We start from the raw sequence: 22,072 nt of genomic DNA, 5'->3' as shown, positions 1-22,072 counted from the left end.
TCTTCCCCATTGCCTCCCTCCAACCTTAATATCTAATTAGGAAAAGCTGGGATAGGGGAATACCACTAAATCTTAACTCCATGAAACAAGTTCAAGAGAATCCAGGTGCCCTAGACGGTGTGTTTGGTTATCTTCTCTGCTCTGAGGTCAATAGATGCCCCAATTTAAGATCCTAGGTGTTAGCAGTGTTTTGATTTAGTAATAATCCTGGGCTGTTCAGTCAAATCTCAAATTACCAAGGAGTACCCAGTAGTTCCACCACGTGTTAGCTTGTTGTACAGTAGAGGCTTGTGGGTTCCTATGATGCTGGAAGCTATGCCATGGGTATTTTAAATACCAGCTGGGTCACCCATGGTGAACAGGTTTCAGCAGAGGTTCCAGACTAAGACAGACTAGAAAGAAAGTCTAAGACACTGTGTTTGGTGAACAGGAGAGCCAATGAGGCGAGAGAGATTCTCATTGAGATGGACTGGCACAGCGGCTGCAATGACGGACTCGAACGTACCAGTGAAACTGAGGATGACACAGGACCTGGCGACGTTTCGTTCTGTTGTACCTAAGGTTACTGTGAGTCAGAGTTATCTACCCAGTAGTTAAAATTAATCAGCAATTCTAGCCAAATCGTCTTCTTGATCTCCGTTTGGTTTTACATCCTGTTCAGCAGGATAAGTTCCAATGTGGTATGAGATTCCTTCACACGCAGGATCCCCCTCTGCACAGGGAATCTAAATCTTTACATGAAAACGTTTAGACTATCCCAATAACTAACACAAGGAGCAACATCTGAATCCCACTGCTCTCTATTTAGCTAAGCCTTTCACATAGACTGCTGAGATATTTCTACATCACTCCAGGGAAGCCTGTTAAGAGTCCAAAGCCCTGTACATGTTGGCAGGATCTCGCCTTTAGGTCTATTCAAGATCAAAAACATGTCTCAGAGCTTCTATTGCATTTTTGGGAAAGTCATCTTCAACTAGGATATTTTGTCTATACATGAGTTCATCTTGGGGGGTGTGTGTGTATACGGTCGAGGTGGGGGAAGGGAGGGGCTCAGGGTTCCCTGGGCGTCTCTCGGCAGCGTCTGTCACTCCAGGTCTGAGACTTCCCTCAGTGCATCCCTTACTCTCTGCTGCTGGCATCTCACATACCAATGTCATTAGGTACTGTCTGCCCTGGTTCTCCTACAATCCAGCCAGTGCAGTTCCCGTCACGGCAAGTGCTTCCTCTTGCCGCGGCACACAAACTGACTGAAGCCACAGCCGGAAGCAGGTTGACCACAAGTGCTAAGGTTCTGGTTAGTTCTTTTCTAGGTAAAGTTGGAAAAGTCCCTGCAAAGGCAAACACTGAGGTTTTAGACATGGGGGCGGCCTTGACCGGCCTCTCGAAATGTCCTTGACTGGAAAGAGGGAGGGTGTATGTGTGTGTGTGTGTGTGTGTGCGTGTGTGTGTGAAAGACACAAAGACAGAGAAGGAAGTTGGATCATATGATACAAATGCTAACCATTCTGAGAATTATTTTTTTTTTCCTCTTCCCAGGTTTAACTGAAGAGGCTGTTCTAAGAAATACTACAGAGGTAATCAATCACCCTCCTCAGAGAAAGTCCACCCGGGTAGAGTTTTATCATAAAAACGGTAGCAACGTTTATTGGAGACTCTTTTGTTCTTTTATAGCTAGATTAGAGAATTGAGTTTTTGTTTTTTTTTTAGCTGGGGTGGGGGTTGGAAGGTAAAAGAAAGGGTCACAGAAGAGAGGATGGGCCGTGGAAAAATGGACTTGTTGCTTCTCTACTCTCTAGAACTCTGGGAAGATTCAAGGAGGTAAAGGCTGTCCTTTCAATTCAAGCATCAGCTGTGTTTTTTCTTATCTTACCTAGCAAGAAGACAAACTGGATTTCCCCAGAGTGCCAGAGGATGCTTAGGTGACAGGAATGACTAAAAGGGGTACAGGAGGGGGCCTGGAAACAGATATTTGGCTTCCCACTATATCCAAACCCTCAAAAAATGCCGGGAGGAGGGTGACAACCAATAAACTTTACATTTGTCCCTTTTGTGAGAAAGGGTGATTATTTCCATTAAAAAAAAGGAGATAATTTATCTTTAGAGCTCACTTTTCTAAGAGTACAGCAAAAAAAACCCACAATCTTGCTCTGGGTGAAAAATGCTGAAAATGATCTCTAACTATGTTCAGTGACGCTGAAATTGCCATTTATAATATCTTTTATACATTAAAAATAAAAAAGCAACTGAAAACAAATGGACCCCACACCTGGAATTTGTTGGCTAGCCCCAAATTCAAAGATTCAGTCTTAAAAGTACAGTGAACACAAACCCCAACAATATCCCTATTTCTCATGTGCCATATAAGAGCCCTGCACATTTCTATGACAATCTGTGATGTGAATATAGCAATGGAAAGAGCACTAGCCTGGAACTGGGAGCTGAGGCATTCAAGTCCTGACTCTCCAATGTGTTTAAAAAAAAACAAAAAAAAAAAACACAGGACCGTAAATGAGTCAGCTGATCAACCCGGGTCGTCTCTGTTCCCTTTTTCTTTTTAAAGCGACCACCAACTATCTCACAGCGTTGTTGTAAGGATAAAATGTGATCATGTTTCCATAAACTAGGAAACATGATGCAAAAGTGTTATATATCAATACATCATTTGCCCAGGTTCACAAACGTAGTTATGGAGTCAGCATTGCAATTCAGATATTGACTATAGTTTCAGGGCTCATTTTCTATGTAGACAGCATTTGTTTGGGATAGCATTTTAGAGATATGGATTTCTCTTTTACAAACGAAGCCACGTGAAGGTTGCCCCAGCTGCTCGCAAGTTTAGGTGTCAGTGTGGCCCTGTTCCAGAGCTCTGAATGACATTACTAAAACAGGCCACATTATATAATCTTCAGCTGGGCTGGAATTACCGATTACCCTTCCCAGACTCGGTTAATAGTTGTTCTTGGATGAGGCAGTGTAACAAAGATTTGCTCGTGCCAACAGAGAGAACCACACCCATTTCTGATGAAATCCTTAAGAAAAGCCAGCAGCAGAAACGTTCTTTCATGTCATTCTGGGGCCACAGGTGAAAGGATCTCTAGGCGTCTACAGGGACCATAAGAAAGAAAGAGTCTGCCAATTTGGGGTGGCACAGCTGGGTGCCGGGTTAATTGGGGCTGCCAGGCTGAGTAAACCATAGGTCACGAAACAGGACAGAAAGGTGGGGCCAGTGGCCTGTGCTGGACAAGGGCAGGGCTGGCCCATTGGACATTCCTAATAAAGAGCAATCATGCTAACTCTCCTTTCTCCCAAAGTCATGTTCAAGCTGGGTCATGACATTTGCTTAGGCAATTTCCCCTACATTTTCAATTAGCTAAGAAAGATACCAGAATGTTCCCCGAGGTTATACATGGGCCTTTAGCAATTTTCATTGGTTTTCCCCTATCATTTTTCTGGGTTCCATTAGTTTTCAACTTTGATCTCTTATTACTTTTACACAGTAATATGTTTTGCTTGTTTGCTTGAAGTGGACTTAATAGCTTTCCAAAGTTCTTTGCTGTTGTTTCAGGGAGAAATACTTGGGTTTATCTTTGAAACACATAAACATGTATACACACACATCCCCAAAGATGCAACTCATGAGCCCCACCAATAAACTTCTTCACATACAATAGTGTTTGGTCTAACTATATAATCTGATGGGTTTATATATTGGAAAACATCTCTTGGCTGCAATGGCTTTATTCAAGGCCAGCTCTGCCCATACATGCTCTGAGAAAGAAATGATAGGAAACTGTCATCTTTATCACCGTCTTTCCAATTTCAGGAAGAGCTGGAAAGAAAGTTACCACCCCTGTTCTTGACTCCGGTCCCACACAGGTTGATCTCTTGTTTAAGGCTGAAAGAGATTATCTGCCATGTGCAGATTCTCCAAATTCCGTAACCTTGTCCACACCCCCATCTTTCCAACCTGCCCCTTACACTCGGATCCCAAATATGTACTAGTTGTTCATATAGGTCTCCCCTTCTCCCTCTTGATACCTCTATTCTTTCTTCTGATACAGACCCTAAGTCTTCCACTCCCTCTTTGGTATTTCATGAAATCTAACCAGCTCTTTGAAAGCTGCTTCATGAGATGTTGGAGGAAAAAATGGCATTAAGAGATCCTTTGGTTCAGTTTTCTCATTTTACAGCTGGTAAAACTGAGGCCCTAAAGAGAACTGGGCTTTTGAAAGGTGAAACAGTCTTGTTCAGTTGTATACCAACCGCTTTAAATACAAGTGATTATACCCAAATAGAGTGAAACCTGTGAGAGCCGGAGCTTGATGGGACCACCTTGTTTTTTGGGTCTCACAAGTTTTCTGCCTTTGACAGGGCACAGTCTTACCACTTTTCTACCACTTGTTTCAGTGGAAAATATTTGAGTTTTCCTTCTCTGACAGGTTTCTGCCTTACACAAGTTCTGACTTTCATGTTCTCACATTCCCTAGATGGAGATTTTAAAGAATTCTGGATATGTATACTTGATACAGAGTTGCTATGAGTTGGAATCGACTTGATGGCAACAGGTTTTTTTTTTTTTTCTTGATAAAGACAGTCAAATTCAGAACATTTTTCAGGTTACAGCGTTTTTATATAGGCCAGATGGTTAAACACCCCTCAGTAGTATATGATACTATTGTTAGCTGCCATCGAGTCGGCTTTGACTCATGGCAACCTGATGTACAACAGAACAGAAATGTTGCCTGGTCCTGTGCCATCTTCACGACTGTTGGTATGCTCAAGTCCATTATTGCAGCCACTAGGTATTCTGAGTACCTTCCAACCCAGGGGGCTCATCTATAACAGACAATATTCTGTTGTGATCCATGGGGTTTTCATCAGTTAATTTTTGGAAGTAGATGGCCAGGCCTTCCTTCCTAGTCTGTCTTAGTCTAGAAGCTCCACTGAAACTTGTCCACCTGGATAGTATTAGAAATACCCATGGCATAGTTGCCAGCACCAGAGAACATGTAAGCCACCACAGTATGACAAACAGCTGGTGGTATGATACTACACTCTAGCTCTATCAGACAAAGTCAATACTTAGAGTAAACAGAAGTGAAGGTAAGGAGTTACAAATGTTGCCAAGGTGTCTCGAATTTAAGAGGCAAGTGGCAGCCCAGTGGGTTTCTGGTGAGGAGCAAAAGGGTGGCTCAAGGTATAGAGGGACAAAATGGCATTTTCCAGGCTCATCAAATCTAGTGAGTCGTGGAAAATATGCAAATATTTTATACATGTATTGGCTAATCCAATGAGAAGAAGAATATTATAAGTCATGAAACCAATCTTCAATTACTGATCTAACAATTACTGTGTATAACTTCGATATTCTGCACAGACTTATGGACCATGGACCCTATTCTTGTGTATACCCGAGTCCCTGCGCTGTCTTAGCATATAAATCCCTTGAAGGCAGATTATAGCTCTGCTTAACAGTTAACGCGCTTAGCTACTAGCTGAAAGGTTAGAGGTTTGAGTCCACCCAGAGGTGCCTTGGAAGAAAGGCTTGGTGACCTACTTCCAAAAAATTAGCCACTGGAAACCCTGTGGAGCACAGTTCTACTCTGACACACACAGGGTCACCATGACTTGGAGTTGGCTTGATGGCAATTGGTACTGGTTAACCCACTGTTACAATGAACGACTGGCATAGCCTCCATGAAAGTCAGAATGTGGGAAATGCAGAAGAGACGGGGGGAGGTCAGTGCAGATCTGGAGTCCAAGTGCCAACTACTTGATAATACAAAGGAAGCCACCTGTGAAGCATGCAGTAGGATGAGGGGTGACTTCATACTCTCTAGACAAGAGGGCAAAATGTGTTATAAGCCTGGGTGGGGAAACCTAAGCTGAGCAACCACCTTGTGCAGCTGCTACTGACAGGAACCCAGGCTCCAGTGGTGAGGGTGGGGCGGGAGCACGCCTGCTGGCTGGGTGGTGAATCCGATGATGCTGACACACTGTTTCCAGCCACCAAGAAGCAAGTGCCAAGTCCCTCTCCACTTCTCCCTTACTCGCATATTCTTGATCTCCGTCCGTGGTGTCAGCTAACTGCAGGAGACATTCTGGGGATCATATTCAGAAGGCAGCAAAAGCTGTATCCTTACACATGGGTGAGGGCTTTTGGGGCACAGGTAGCATTTTAACCAATGCTCATGGCCTCCCAGGGTAGGCAGGAAAGCTGTCGATGAAGCACTCCTGCCTGAAATATCCACATCCCAGGGGTTTATTAAGGCACTCCCTGCCTCCAAGCATTCTCACTGGAATTCCGGAGTAAAAGTTTGAACCCGTCACCATACATCTGCACAGAAGCAGAGGGTTTCTCGGTTACTTCTTCCACAGCCAGGCCTCCTCTGCTCACCTCCGACCAAGTGAATGAAGCGCAGATGAGGTGAAAGCTTGGGTAGAGATGTCCGGGGACGGTGACACTCACGCCCTGTGGAGTATGCACTCCCTCCTTTTTCCTGTCACCAGGAAATAACAGTTGCCATCTAGTCGACTCCAGCTCACAGTGACCCCATGTGTGTTAGATTTTTCGGAAGTAGACGTGCAGGTCTTTCTTCCAGGTGCCTTTTGGTAAACTTGAACCTCCAACCTTTCCATTAACAGTTGAGCACGTTAATGGTTTGCACTACCCAGGGACTCCTCCCACCTGTCAATGACTCCTGAGTCCTATTTTCCTTGAACTGACATGCCTCGTGATAGCTGTATCCATTTTTACCTCCTCTTCCCTATTCATGTCACCACTGCAATGGCTGTTCCTTCCAGACTTCCAGAGTTTAGCCTTTCTCTAACCATGATCCACAAGTAACTCCCAGTCTCCATTTCTGTCCCCAGTTATGCCCTATAGCCCTTTCACTCAGATCCTTGGACTAGCTTTGGCAGAAAGCAGCTGTCCCTGCTCTGGAAAGTGCTTGTCTGCAGCTCTTGGATCAAAAAGGGCGCAAAACTTTAGCCAGTTCCCCTTTCAAACTTAGTAGTGGAACTTAGGTATGTCGTTCCCATTTTGCCGTCCTTAACACACTGCTTTCTGACCGCACTTGCTTCCTGTATCTTCTTATCAAATGCAGACAACCAAGGATTAGGGCCATATATTCTGTTGCTTTTTCATCTTCTTACAATGTTTCCTCATAGTAGATGTTCAATAACCAAAAAGCAAACCCACTGCCGTCAAGTTGATTCCGACTCATAGCGACCCCACTGGGTTTCCAAGGCTATAAATCTCTATGGGAGCAGACCGCCATATCTTCCTCTCACGGAGCTGCTGGTGGTTTCGAACCGCTGACCTTCTGGTTAGCAGTCAATTGCTTTAAACACTGTGCCACCAAGGCTCCTTAGATGTTTAATAGGGCTTAACATCTAACAGAATTTATTTGCTGAGAACAGTTGCCCAGGAAATGTTTTCAGGCAAAAAGGCTCTCTTTCACATTGCTTTTTTTTTTTTTTTTAATGTAAATTACTAGAGGCTTTCAGCAAAGCACTTTCAGGAATGCAGGTTTCCAGACTCTCCCCTCTTGTACTCGACCGCTACCTGAAATTTGGAACTGAAAGGTTGGTGGCTTGCGTCTACTCTGAGGTGCCTTTAGAAAGTCCTGGTGATCTCCTTCTGAAAAATCAGCCACTGAAAACCCTACGGAGCAGAGTTCGACACTGACATACATGGGGTCTCCATGAGTTGGAATAGACTCCATGCAACTGGTTTAAAAAAAAAAAAAAAACCTGTTGCCGTCAAGTCGATTCTGACTCAGTGATCCTACAGGATAGAGTAGAACTGCCCCATAGGGTTTCCAAGGAACAGCTGGTGGATTTGAACTGTCAACCTCTTGGTTAGCAGCCACGCTTTTAACCACTGGGCCACAGGGGCTCTGAATGGAACTGGTAGTAGGTGTCATTCTAAGAGCTGCCATAATTATATTACTTTTGATTTGAAAGACGACTCCTTTGTTTTATACCCTTGTGAGTGAATTAACATATGATGGAACAAACTGGGAAATCTCCACAGGAATATTGTTTGAGAGAGATGGAGAAACAGAATGGTTAGGAAAAGGGAGACGTGTCTAGCCCAGCTGTGAGAAAAAGTCGGCAGCAGGCTTAAAGGATGATGGATCAGACATTCTAATGTTTAATTATTAGGGAGTTAGATCCATTCAGATGAGTCACCTGGGTGTGGAAGCTCAAGTCTGGCTGTGGTTCTGGCGAATTATCCTTCTCTTTTTAGTTTTTTTTTTTTAGTTAGACACCCCCTCTCCCCACAAGCTCAGCCACCAAAGAACACATCACTCCCTGTTTCAAGCTTAAACCTGAAAAAAAAAACCAAACCCATTGCCGTGGAGTCGATTTTGAGTCATTGAGACCCTACAGGACAGAGCAGAACTGCCCCATTGGGTTTCCAAGGCTGTAATCTAATCTGTATGGAAGCAGACTGCCATGTCTTCCTCCTGCAGAGCGACTGGTGGGTTCGAACTTTTGACCTTTTGGTCAGCAGCCAAGCTTTTAACCACTGCGCCACCAGGGCTTGTTTCAAGCTTAGGTGAGGGCAACGAAGTTTATCAGATTTTAACAAGTCAAAATTAACATATATTTCACGTACACTCTTCGTAAAAGCTGCTCTTGGACTTCCTGGGCTCCCGTCATTTTAGACACCCCCTGCAGTTCTCGAGGTGGTTGCCTGGTAGTGCTGCTGGCAGCCGCAGCGGAGAATTAAAACCCGTTCAACACACTAAGCTCCTGTCTTGCTGATTTATGCATTAGCCAGTCAGCATTACCTAGGAGATCCTCTTTCCCACTCTTCTCCCAACTCCCATGGGGCCTTTTCCAGGCCTTGCCTCTTCTGAAGGTGGCTAATCTAGCACCACTAAGTGTGTGTGTGTCGGGGATGGGGGCACAGACGGAGAAGGATTTAAGAGGAGCAGTAGTGGGTCAGTGTATCATTTTCACTTTCTATGCAGGAGGCCTGGAAACCCTGGTGGCGTAGTGGTTAAGTGCTACGGCTACTAAGGGTCAACAGTTCGAATCCACTAGGCACTCCTTGGAAACTCTATGGGGCAGTTCTACTCTGTCCTATAGGGTCGCAATGAGTCGGAATCGACTCGACGGCACTGGGTTTGGTGTTTTTTTGTTTATGCGGGAGACCCAGGCTCAGCTCACAACCAGTGAACCTCAGGTGCAGCCACCACCCACCTGTCAGTGGAGGTTTTTGTGCTGCCATGATGCTCAACAGGTTTCAGCAGAGCTACCAGACCAAGATGGACTAGGAAGAAAGGCCTGGTGATCTACTTCTGAAAATCAGTCAATAAAAATGCTATGGCTCACAATGGTTCAATCTGCAACCAATGGCACAGGACTGAGAAGCATTTTGCTCCACTGTGCACAAAGTTGCCATAAGTTGTGTGCCAACTTGATAGATGCAAACAACAACAACTACAGGGGGAAGCCTGGCAGATGACCTAGGAAAACATGGTGCTGCCAGGCATCCAAGGGCTGTAGGTTCTTACCACTGAGGGTTGTGTGCATACACAGATACAACCACAGCTGAATATGAATGTGAGCATCAAGAGAAGTTAGAGCTTGAGTTCTGATTCCGCAGATTTGGACTTCCTAGCTCTAGCACTTCCCTGCTGTGTGACCCTGGAGAAGCTGTTTAACCTCTCTGCGCTTGAGGTTTCCCATCTGTAAATGGTAATAGTGCCACCTACCATGCCGTTATGAAGGTTAAACGAGACGATGCTTGTAAAGCATTTTTTCAGTACAAACTGATTGAATATCACCTAGTTTTAGTAGTTATAGGGTCACTATGAGCCAGAATCGACTCGAAGGCATTGGGGGTTATAGTTACAGTTATTATCCAGTTTGCTCCTGCCGTGGCAAACTACATCACAGCCCATACCCCCGCTCCTTAAAGCCTTAATCTGTTCCCGGACACTTGGGCTATCTTGGGGAGGTAGGCTGTCCCCAGTTATTTCAGCATTCAGTTTAGCAGCCAATTAACATACTATCCTGGAGACCAGAAGTGGCCAGAGCAGCTGAGGATATCAGGACATTTTGAAATGTAGATGAACCGTATTCTTCTACCTGATCACCTTCTGTTTAATTGCAACTGACTCAGAAACACCCCTCCAAAAATATAAGATTTTTATTAATTACCAAGGTAGAAATCTAAGCTACAGAAGTGAAATCTGTTTTGAACTAGCAAAACTGATGTCTTATATTTAAGTTGTTTGGTTGTCTTTACCAATCTTCCTTCTTAATGCCTGCTCAGTTTCTAAACTCAACTTTCAAGAATAATTTAGTCTGCTTATCAAATTGAGGACTGGCTTTTCTCTTGTGCTTGAATGTAGTAGAAAATCACGCTGCTGAGTCTTTGCTGGGAATCATATATTTGGTCTTTTACCTGCAACATGCCTATTGTGCAATATTTAAACTCCTTCAGGCAAAGATACGCATAACTAATTTAGCACTTATTCAGGTTAAGTTCATCCCGAGAGCACGGCTTGCCAAATCATTATCTGCAGACTGGCGAAAACTCTCATTTCAGCTGGCACTGAAGTAAAGCCAAATTATGCTAAAATTATTCCAAAAAAGTGTGTATGGCACATAAATTATTGTGAAAATTCAGACGTACTTCACAATTTGGCTTATTATAAAGGCTATCCTCAAAACCCTACATGATAGCACCAAAACTGGAGCAAATGGTTAAGCCAGGGCTTCAAAGTGGTTGATTCCTGTTCGACCTCTGCTGAGATAAACTGAATCAGGAGCTACATTTTAACAAGATCCTCAGGTGATTCTTAGCTGAGACTGTATTTCCATCCCAGATATATTCCATCTCATAAGAACCACCTGGAGGATCTTATTAAAATGTAGATTGATTCAGTAAGAACCACCTGGGGATCTGGTTAGAATGTAGAATTCTGAGTCAGTATATCTGGGGTGGAAATGAAAATTCTCAGCAGAGGTTTGAACCGGAATGAACCGGTTCGAAGCCTAGGTTAAGCACTCGACTACCAGCTGGAAGGTTGGTGGTTTGAAGCTACCCAGAGGTTCCCTGGAAAGCAGTCCCGGAGGTCTGCTTCTGAAAAGTCACAGCCTTGAAAACCCTATGCAGCAGTTCCATTCCGCACACATGGGGTCGCCATGAGTCAGACTCGACTTGACGGCAGCCAACAACAACAATAACAACAACAACAACATGGGAAACTCAGGGGTTTCCTTGCCTTGAATTCCCAGAGGCTGTGTGAAGTCACATTTGTCTGAAAGGACAGCCCTGTCTGGGGCCCAAGTTAACAAATATGAAGCTGCATCTGCAGTACAAAATGGTGCTGTATGTTACGGCAGAGGAGGCTTGACTCCACCACGGTGACTCAGTGGCAGAAACCTCACCTTTCCTGCAGGGGCCCTGGGTTGGATTCCCAGCCAATACACCTCATGGTCCATTACCACCTGTCCGTCAGTGGAGGCTTGCATGTCGCTCTGATGCTCAGCGGGGTTCAGCAGAGTTTCCAGACTAAGGCAGACTAGGAAGAAAGGCCTGGTGATCTATTTCTGAAAATCAGCCAACAAAAACCTATGGATCACAACAGTGGGATCCACAACTGATCACGGTGATGGCACAGGACTGGGCAGTGTTTCGTTCCACTGTGCATGGGAGGCGCCACGAGTTGGGGGCCAACTTGATGGCAGCTAACAACGATAGCCATGCTAGTTATGATGCCACCTTCGATCATGATTTGGGGACAAAGCTACCAGCAAACCAAGCATAATCTAAGGTTTATTTTTAATGCACAGAATTCAGAGGCCACTGCCCAAATCAACTAAGCCCTCATTCTGAGCAGCAAAAGTTAAGCGGAGAAGTCAACAGTACTGCTGGCTGATTCAACTGAGAAAAAGAATGATAATGTCAACCTTGTGCTGCCTTCAACTTCAAGGCCAAATTCAATGAAATTTAATGATTAAAAATTTAAGAGAGAGAGAGCAATAAGAATCTTCCATGGGAGGAAGTTCTCAGAGTCAAGATGTCCATTCTGATTTTTCTTAGCAACAGCACGCCAACAGCCAAGACTTCTTACGCAGTCTTGGAAACAGGAAATCATACTTCCTGTCAGCTCCTCTGTCGGGTTCAGTCGAAGCCCCTCTGCTTCCTGGCGGTGTCTGTTCATTCATTCAGTTGTTCTGCTGTCCACTCATTCATCTCACTGCACTCACGCCCTCAGTGGCCGCCTACCAGTTCCAGGTTCTGTCAGGTGCTTTTTCATCCATTCACGTCACTTCCACCATCCAGCAAACATGTGAGCTGGTGGATCTAACACTTCCCTGAACGACCACTTAGCCCAGAAACATCTGATTCCTTAGCAATTTGACATTCAGAGTTACGAGTTTTTTGATGCTATGGATTTTTAGGGTTTTAACCATAATTTACAGATGGGAAACTCAGGGTCAGAGAGGTCATGGGATTTGCCTGAGGTTATACGGTGACTAGGAGTCCCTGGGTGGTAACAGTTAAATGCTCGACTACTAGATAAAAGGTTAGTAGTTTCAACCCACCCAAGAGGTGCCTTGAAACACAGTCCTGGAGATCAGCTTCCGAAAGGTCACAGCCTTGAAAACCCTATGGAGCAGCTCTACTCTGCACACATGGGGTTGCCACGAGCCGGGATAGACTAGATGGCAACTCACAACAATGCATTATGGCTAGAAGGTAGCAATGGCCCTCAGGTACAGCCACCACCCATTTGTCGGGGAGGCTTCTGTAATGTGATGTTGAACAGGTTTCAGCAGAGCTTCCAGACTAAGAGTGACTAGGAAGAAAGGCTTGGTGATCTACTTCCAAAAATCAGCCAGTAAAAGCCCTATGGATCCCAATGGTCTGATCTGCAACCAATCGTAGGGATGGCACAGGACCAGGCAGCATTTCGTTCTGTTGTGCGTGGGGTTGCCATGAGTTGGGTGCTGACTCAATACCAACTTACAATAATAACAGGAGGTAGCAAAGCTGAAACTCAAACCTTGGATCTTCACCCTTCAAATCCAATTCTTGGGTAGTGTTGTTGGTTTTTAGAGATAAAAATCTTATTTGCCATCTCCGATGCCACCCTATCTCCAAGGAGTGGTTGTTTTCAGGGCACTACCACGTGGGTGGTGTTTAAATGGTTAAACACTCAGTTGCTAACCAAAAGGTTGGAGGTTCAAGTCCACCCCAAGGTGCCACAGAAGAAAGGCCTACTTCCAAAAAACCAGCCATTGAAAACCCTGTGAAGCACAGTTCTACTCTCACACACATGGGGTTGCCACGAGTTGGAGTCAGCAAGGGGGGTTGCCTTATCAAAGAGATCAGCTTGCTTTTTGCCTCAGCAGTGATGGTGGGATGCCTGCTCCCTCAGGAGCAAGGCTTAAGGGCCACCTCAGCTCTCCGCCGTGGCTAAGTATGACTAAGTTGTATCCATGATGTGGGCATGGAACCTCCTCCACTGTACTGGGTTCCCATGGAGTTCCAGCCCCTACTAAGTGATAGAGCCGAGCAGCTCCTGACCTGCCTTGGCTAATGCTCTGTAAGGAGTCCTCAGCAGGAATTCATGTGGCTCGAAGGCATGTGTGGCTTGAGACACTGCCTTTCAGCTAGTGAATCTAACATTTCCCTGAGCCATCACTTAGTCCACGAGCTTGGTTCCTTAGCAGTATGATATTCAGAGTTAAGAGTTCTTTGACATGACGGATTTTTAGGGTTTTTGACAAGAACTCTTGTACAATCAAAGAATGATGTGAACAGGGAAAAAGCATACTGGGTGCTAGGCTTTTCAAAGCATTGCCAGTGCAGTGGGCTTTGATCAAGCTGGTTGGCAGGTGGCTGCAGGGGTGGTATCTGGCTCTTAATCCTCAGCAGGTGACTGCTCACAAGGCTCCTTTAAGTCTTCATTATTGAGGCAGAAACCAAAAAGGCCATAAAGTAAGGTGATTAACAGAAAACTTCAAAAGTGGCCCTTGGCACTCTGTCCCTCTGGCAGTATCGACAATTGGAGGAAAAGAAACGGCGTGAGGGCTCCCAAAGGATAATTAAGGAGCCCAGGTGGTGCAGTGGTTAAGCACTTGGCTGAGAATTGAAAGGCTGGTGCTTCGAACCCACCAGCCATTCCATAGAAGATGTGGCAGTCTGCTTCCATAAGGATGACAGTCTTGGAAACCCTATGGGGCAATCCTACCCTGTCCTATGGGGTCACCATGAGTCGGAATTGACTCAATGGCAATGGTTTTTTTTTTTTGGTTTTTAAAGGATAATTAAACCAAACCAGTGGCTGTCCAGTCGAATCTGACTCGTGGTGACCCCATGGGTGTCAGAGTAGAACTGTGACTCCTAGGATTTTTGATGGGTGATTTTTCAGAAGTAGATTTCCAGGCCTCTCTTCTGAGGTGCCCCTGGGTAGACTCAAATTTCCGGCCTTTCAGTTAGCAGCTGAGTGCGTTAAATATCTGTACCATCCAGGGACTTGATGGTTCAGTGGTAGAATTCTTTTGCCTTTCACGTGCGAGTCCCGGGTTCACTCCCCAGCCAACGCACCTCATGTGCAGCCACCACTCGTCTGTCAGTGGAGGCTTGGGTGTTGCTATGATGCTGAACAGGCCTCAGCAGAGCCTCCAGGCTAAGACAGACTAGGAAGAAAGGCCTGGTGATCTACTTCCAAAAACCAGCCAATGAAAATCCTATAGGATCGCAATGGTCTGGCCCCCTGCTGATGACGAGGACGGTGCAGGATCGGGCAGCAGTTTGTTCTGTTGTGCATGAGGTCGTTATGAGTCAGGGGCCAACTTGACTACAGCTAACAACAACAGGAGATAGTTAAGGCTTCTCTGATATTTTCTGACACTGGAAAACTAGCCCTGTGAAAATCTACACTGGCTACTGCGGGAATTCCTAATCTCCTTAAAAGAGATCCTGCTCCCACCTTGCCCAGTACCACCAGAATCCTCCCAGTTTCCTACCAACACCGTGATTATGGGGAGCAGTTTCGAGAGTCAGTCCAACATGGGTGTGATCTTGGATTAGCTTCTTATGAGCTGCTACTAAGCAAGTTTCTTTACAAGAAGCCGGTCTTTCATCTATAAAAGGGTCATCCACATTCTAGAACTTCTGTTTCCCCCCCCCCCTTTTCTGTGTTCATTTTCCCCCTTCCCCTCTGCTAATCTATGACCCTTGTCTCTTTACCCATATCTCTTTCAAAACCCTATTGAAAAGTTCTCTCTACCATGGAGCCTCATCCATTTCTCCTCATCCCCAAAGATCTCTTTTACTGGCTCCCCACTTTGTGACAGATACCTGCCATCAAGTCAATTGCGACTCATGGCGGCCCCATGTACAATACAGCAAAACATTGCCAGGTCCTGCATCATCCTCACGATTGCCGGAATGTTCAAGTCCACTGTTGTGGCTACTGTGCCAATCCAACTCACCAAAAGTCTCCCTCACCTTCACTGGCCCTCTACTTCACCAAATATGATACCCTCACCTACAGTGATTGATCCTTCCTGATGACATGTCCAAAGGAAGCGAGGTGGGCAATGTTCTGTGATCCATAAGGTTTTCATTGGCTAATTTTCAGCAGTAGATCACAGGGTCTTTCTTCCTAGTCTGTTCTAGTCTGGAAGCTCTGCTGAAACCTGTCCACCATGGGTGACCCTACTGGTATTTGAAATACTGGTGGCATAGCTTCCAGCATCACAGCAACATGCAGGCCACCACAGTATGACAAACTGACATTTGTGTCGTAGTTCTTTCTCACTTAGGGTAATTATAATGATCAAATACCATAATAGACACGTACAAACAGTAGAGGGCTAATTCTGTATAAAAAATTAAGATTATTTCTCCTCAGCACTCATATACCCAGTCTGGACGATAATTTCCTATATCAGTCTATGTTTTATTCCTTCTGTTAGACTTTCTCTAACAGTATGATTCACGAGCCAACAGTATAGGCCTTCTCTGAAAGCTTGTGGGAAATGCAGAATCTCAAGTCCTGCCTGATTGCTGAATCAGAATCTGCATTTAAACAAGATCACCCGATGATTCATACATATATTAAAATTTGAGAAGCCCAGAATTAGACTTTAAAGACTTCAAGGGAACAGGCAGCACAGGATCTCCGGAAAGCCCTCTAGAACCAAGGAGAGGCCTGTGAGCCCTGTGTAATATGGGTGTTCAAGAAATACCACCGTGTGGCGGCTGCCCTGCCAGCAATAAAGCTGACAGCCTGCCTGTATCTAGGCTTTGGCTTTATCCAATACTCATATGAGCAGTCCTGACTTGAAGTTTCTTACCAGAAAACATTTTAAAACCACATCTGCATAAAAAACACAGAAGGGCTCGTTTGGGAGAGATCATTACTGGGCAGAGTACTTGAGTCCTTGGTAACTGGAGGCAGAGGCAGCGAACTGTGTCATCTTTCAGGGTCACTAATGGCCTCCCTCTCCTCAGAGTAAGCCAGTGTAATTCACACAGAGTCCCCAGATTTCACAGTTCATGCCTCCTCGTTTTACCACATAGCCCTGCACATTTTAACGACGTTCGGAAGCCACAGGTATGAAACAGCAGCTGGCTCAGGGACTCCCACAGCTCATTCTTGGCACCTCCACCAAGCCCTGCCTGATAAGAGTTCTCTGAAGCCCACAGCAGCTTTCCTTCTTCCCGAGACATGGCAGTCCATGCTTCCTACCCGCAAGAAGGTTAATTTGGGACTCAGATTTCTCCATTATATGACCCTTCCTGATAGTTGGCAAAGTATGTTCCAGAAGGCTAAGCTGAGACCAAACAAACAAACAAAACTACATGGAGTGACAGAAACCAAGTCTAATGTCAGGAGGAAAAAAAAGCACCCACCATCAAGAAGAGAGGCAGATTAGCAGAGAGTTGGAAAGCCAAGTGGAGTTAGAGCTAGATTAAAACCCCAGTCCCAGTTAGGTGACCTGGTGCTAATCCCTCTGAGCCTCAGTGTTTCCATCTTTAAAATCGGGATGATACCCATCTACATGGTGGTTGTGAAGATCACCGATATAAAGCTCTCAGAATAGAGTGAATCCAAGGTAAGGGCTCAGTAAACATCCGATGCTGCTTTTCTGCTGGGTAACTTTAGGCCATGCAGCCCCCAAGCCTGGCCTGCCCCCAGGAGGCCTCCTCACTCACCTTAATCATTTCTGCCACATAACTCTCCGGCCCCGTGTATTCTGTGGAGTCCTTGACTTTCACCAGGACGATGAAGCACAGATAGTGCCACATGTTGTGTTCTTCCTTGATGTGCTCTTCAAAGGTGACTGTCTTGTTGTCAAACTTGTCTCTCTCCAAGCCTAAAAAGAGACAGAAAGGCCCCGGTCCCAACTAAGCAGCCATGGCGAAGCAAAATTCACAACAGGACAGTCAAGACAGAGAAGACTGTTATTTCAGTCATGTCTAAAAAGTTGATTTCTGTTGGCCTTATAAATGTACTCCCTTTTATATGATGGTAGGAAAACACAGGCTGTAAGTCAACGGACACAGGTTTGAGTCTCACCTCTGACACTGACCAGTTGCTATTTAATCTCTCCATGCCTGAAGTGCCTTGTCAGTGAATGGGAAGATTACCGCCTACATTACCGGGATGTTGAGGGGTTAGATGGGGATGTGTGTAAAGTACTCATGTATAGTAGGCACCCTGTGAAAGTAAGGTCCCTTCTCCCAGGTAAATGTCAACATGTAGACATGTTAAAAAGTTTTGAGAAGGCAGAATAAGGACTGAAAGAACTTGTAAGCAAATACTGAACTCTAGCTGGTAGGTCTGTATTTTGCAGAGGTCTGGGTGGAGGATTCTGAAACTAGTTTCTGTATGTTTTAGGACTGTGCAAATAAACAAACACAGAATAGGGTAATGGGAGTCAGGTTTCTCACTCTCAATTACAGGAGTTATGGAAAGAGAGAAAGAATAAACGCTGTGATATTAAAATGGAATTAGAGGTGTCAATATATACTTATGCTTTTTCAAATGTTTATAAACAGAGATATAGAAATATAGGGGTGTGTGTGTGTATATATATATATATATATATATACACACACACACACACATATATATGTACACAGACTTATATACCTACATGTATCCCCTAGATCTAATAAGCCTTGGAAGCAGTAGCACACCAATGGCATAAGCACATCTAGCCCTCCAATCATGGTTTCTAAATGCCATTCACTACTAAAAAGTACAGGGCTCTTTGGAGACACAGCTGATTCAAGGGCTGGTGAGCCAGGAACATCTTTTTGTACCACAAAAGGAAGGAAGTATATAAAGAATGACGGGGACATGAGAAGAGAACATCAGCCAGCTTGAAGGGCTGTCCTTCAAAGCTGGGGCAATTTGAGCATCAAAATAAATAATAATCATAGCAAACAATTATAACCCATTGAGTCCGTGTTGTTATAAATACATACACACAAACATACATACACACATGGGAGAGGAGAAAAAGTTCTTTCTTACAGTAGAAAGCCAATTAACAAATGTGGAAAGAATAAGGAAATAAGAAAATCATCATTTGGCAACCATCATAATAATAGATTCAGGCCAGGATCATCAGTGGATGTTAAAATTCATGGGTGAATGTTTGAGGAATAACAGGATATTTACAAAATCTCACAGTATCTTCCTGTAAGATAGTTATTCATTACAAAGAGGAAAACAGTAAACCTCACAGTGGGGAAACCTGGCAATCGCCACCTTAATCCAGGTGATCGAAGTAACTACCACCAGTGGTGAGGTGGACTGGCACCTTGTGCCTCCTGATATCATGCACTGAGAAGAACAAACAAGGTGTCTTTCATACGCCTGTTAAAAATGCATAACCTCAATCTTGGCATGAGGAGACATCAGACAAACTAAAATCAAGCGACATTCTACAAAATAACTGACCCATTTTCTTCAAAAACGTCAAAAGAGGCTAGAGAGGCATGACAACTAAAGGCAACAATGACCTGGGGTTTTCATTTGCTATAAAGGACATTACTGGGAAAAGGGGTAGAATGTGAACTTATAGATTATAGGATTGTATCAGTGTTAATTTCCAGATTTTGATAATTATACTGTTGATATACAAGAGAATCTTCTTGCTTTAAGGTAAGTGAGATTGAAATATTTAGGATAAGGGGCACCCTCTCAAACCGTTCAGAAAAATACTGTGTGTGTGTGTGTGTGTGTGTGTGTGTGTGCGTGTGCACGTGCGTGTGTGTGCGTGTGCGCACGCATGTGTGTGTGTGTAAAAGAATAAAGCAAATGTGGCAAAGTATTAATGTTTGTGAAATCTTGGTGGAAGAGATACAGAAATTCCTTGCACTATTTTTTTGACTTTTTGGTAACTCTGAAATCATGTTAAGACAAGAAGTTTTTAAAAAGTTTTAAGGGGGAAAAAAAACAGTGAATTTAAATTATAAAATGAAAAGTGTTCATTTTGGGGGGGTATATATATTTTATATATTATGTACCAGTAAGAAATATATATATTTAAATAACCATATAATGAATAAACCTTAAATGATTCCTACATGATTAATTTACATTCACCTAGACTTTCCTGTAGCTTCCCATATAGAAAACAATTGCTTTGGTAATCCATGCACCTCTTTCACGTAGCAGTTTGCTACTAATTGTTGAGTGCCTACAATGTGCCAGGTTCTATGTTAGCAGTAGTATATAAACTCTCTTAGTCACCACAGTAACTTAGAGAAGTATGTAACACTGTACCCATTTTACAGATGAGGAAAAAGGTTCAGAGAAGCTAAGTGAATAAGCCAAGCTTACACGGTTAATGAGTGGCAGCAGCTTAAACAGAACCCAGGTCTGACTCCCTGGGTTCCAAACTCTGAACTCTTTTGCCATATACTCTATAAAGTGTATTTTTTCACTTAAAGCTTCATGTGTCTGCAGTGAAGACATCCCACGAGTTGGAGCTGAATGAAAGGGTCTTGAATGGGACAATTATTCTGTTGGGTAACTTTCCCACTGGCAGTTTACTTGAACGGGACCAAGGATGATCAAGCAGCCCAACAACAAAAAGACGCTGAAATGCATTCATTTAAAATAATGTGTGATCACATTTCTGCTCCCCCAAACTTCATGCCTAAAAACAACCTGCACAGAATCCGGCAGCGCTCTTGATGCCAAGGACGGATATGTTCCAGAATGAACCAGCGCCCCCTCTATTGGAATACTCAGGCACACGCCCCATGGCTGCATGTCCTCGGCACCTCCGGCTCATCCTCTGCTCCGTGAGGCCTCCGCTGTCTTGCGGAAGCTGGGCAGCAACACTCACCACAGATAAAGCACGTGGTCTTTAAGATTTCTTCCTTCTTCTGCTTCTCACTTCTCAGGTCTGCAAAGGTGTCAATGATGACCCCAAAAATTAGATTCAGGACGATAATGATGACCATGAAGAAGAACAAGAGGTCATAAATCACTCTAGCCGCAAAGAGGGGCTCCTGAAAAAGAGAGGTGTCTGAATCATTCCGGTCACCCCACGTCCCTCTGGTTTGCAGAGCTCAGTGGTGAAAGCACCCACGCGAGTCACACATCTCAACACTTGTGTCAAACTCCCACCCTCCAGCAAGCCATCAGTCTGCTTCTGTAGAAGTTAAATGGAGTGTAAAACTTGAAAACCCACAACTGCATCATCACTTTTGGTAACCTGTTTCTAAATTGCAAATTCTCCAAGTGCTGTGTGACATGTGGAAGAAGTAGCTTCCTGGGATCTAACCATTTGCTGTGGGGCTGATTTCAACTCATGATGACCCCACGTGTGCCAGAGGGGAACTGTGCTCCATAGGGTTTTCAATGTCTGATTTTTTTGCACGTAGATTACCAGGCCTTTCTTCTGAGGTGCCTCTAGGAGGACTCAAACCTCCCACCTTTGGTTAGCAGCCAAGTGCATTAACCTTGTGCACCACCCATGGACTCCTTCCTGGGATCTAAGATGTTTGGAAATCATACACAGGCTGGCCAGCCCTAACCCTGAAGGAAACAATCACTTGACTACACTGAATGGTCCCTTTCCTCGCAGCTGATTTTGCTGCGCTGCTTTAGCATGACAAGTGGAGATGAAAGGAGCCTTAAATATCTAGTCTGCACATCCACTCATTACTACTCCCAGCTCTTCCTTTGCTTCTTCAGTTTACACTTAATCCCACTGCTTTGTGCACTCACCACCCACCCCCGCCCACCGGCTCTGCTCTTCCTTCCCCTCAGGATTCATTTACCTCTTTGGAAGGCTTTCTGAGCACATCTCCTACTCCGCCCCCGCTTCGCAGCCCGTGACTCAGGACAGTAACAATACACATCAGCAGCGTCTCACATGTATGCTCCTTATCTTGCTCCAGTTCTTCCGCAGGGACCAGCTCTACGCACACAGCAGGGAAAAGCAGATTGAAGACGGGAGGGAAGAGAGGTACCAGAAACCCTGGTGGCATAGCGGTTAAGAGCTAGGGCTGCTAACCAAAACGTCGGCCGTTCGAATTCACCAGGCACTCCTTGGAAACTCTAGGGGGCAGTTCTACTCTGTCCTATAGGGTCGCTATGAGTCGGAATTGACTCAACGGTAGTTGGTTTGTTTTTTTTGGTTCCTGAATGCCATCTCCCCTGCTGACAGGAATGATAAAAAATAAAATTAAACAATCAAGAGTCAAATACTTTCTTTCAAAAGCTATCGCTGTCTGGGGGCATTTTGTTTTTTGTCACTAAAAACCAGTTGTTATGGAATTGATTGATTCCTGGTGACCCCATGTGTGTGAGAGTAAAACTATGCTCCACAGAGTTTTCTGTGGCCGATTTTTCAGGAAATCACTAGGCCTTTCTTCCAAGGTGCTTCTGGGTAGACTCGATCTTTTCGGTTAGCAGCTGAATGCATCAACCGGTGGCATCAGGGTGTCCCCATCTCCTGTATCCCATCCTTATCCCCAGCATTTAGCATACTCTCTAGTAATCACCTGCTTACCTGCCTCCCTCCCCTAGATCACTGTATCTGAGAGTACAGCAGA

The 22,072-nt window shown here is 44.7% G+C and overlaps 1 protein-coding gene across 1 annotated transcript in view; it reads right to left on the bottom strand.

Moving 5' to 3' along the window:
• The window catches only part of ITPR1 (inositol 1,4,5-trisphosphate receptor type 1), a 382,998-nt gene that overhangs the window by 15,490 nt on the left and 345,436 nt on the right, over positions 1-22,072 (bottom strand). The window contains exons 55-57 of the mRNA XM_049862511.1: positions 21,296-21,435; positions 20,356-20,521; positions 17,204-17,364 (exon numbers count right to left, since the gene is read on the bottom strand). Coding sequence (XP_049718468.1) covers positions 17,204-17,364; positions 20,356-20,521; positions 21,296-21,435 — 467 coding nt within the window. The remainder of the gene's footprint in view (positions 1-17,203; positions 17,365-20,355; positions 20,522-21,295; positions 21,436-22,072) is intronic.

Source organism: Elephas maximus, chromosome 20 (assembly GCF_024166365.1).
Source record: "Elephas maximus indicus isolate mEleMax1 chromosome 20, mEleMax1 primary haplotype, whole genome shotgun sequence".
Lineage (NCBI taxonomy): Eukaryota > Metazoa > Chordata > Mammalia > Proboscidea > Elephantidae > Elephas > Elephas maximus.
The sequence above is the reverse complement of the archived record's forward strand: the minus strand, read 5'-3'. Positions and strand labels throughout refer to the sequence as shown.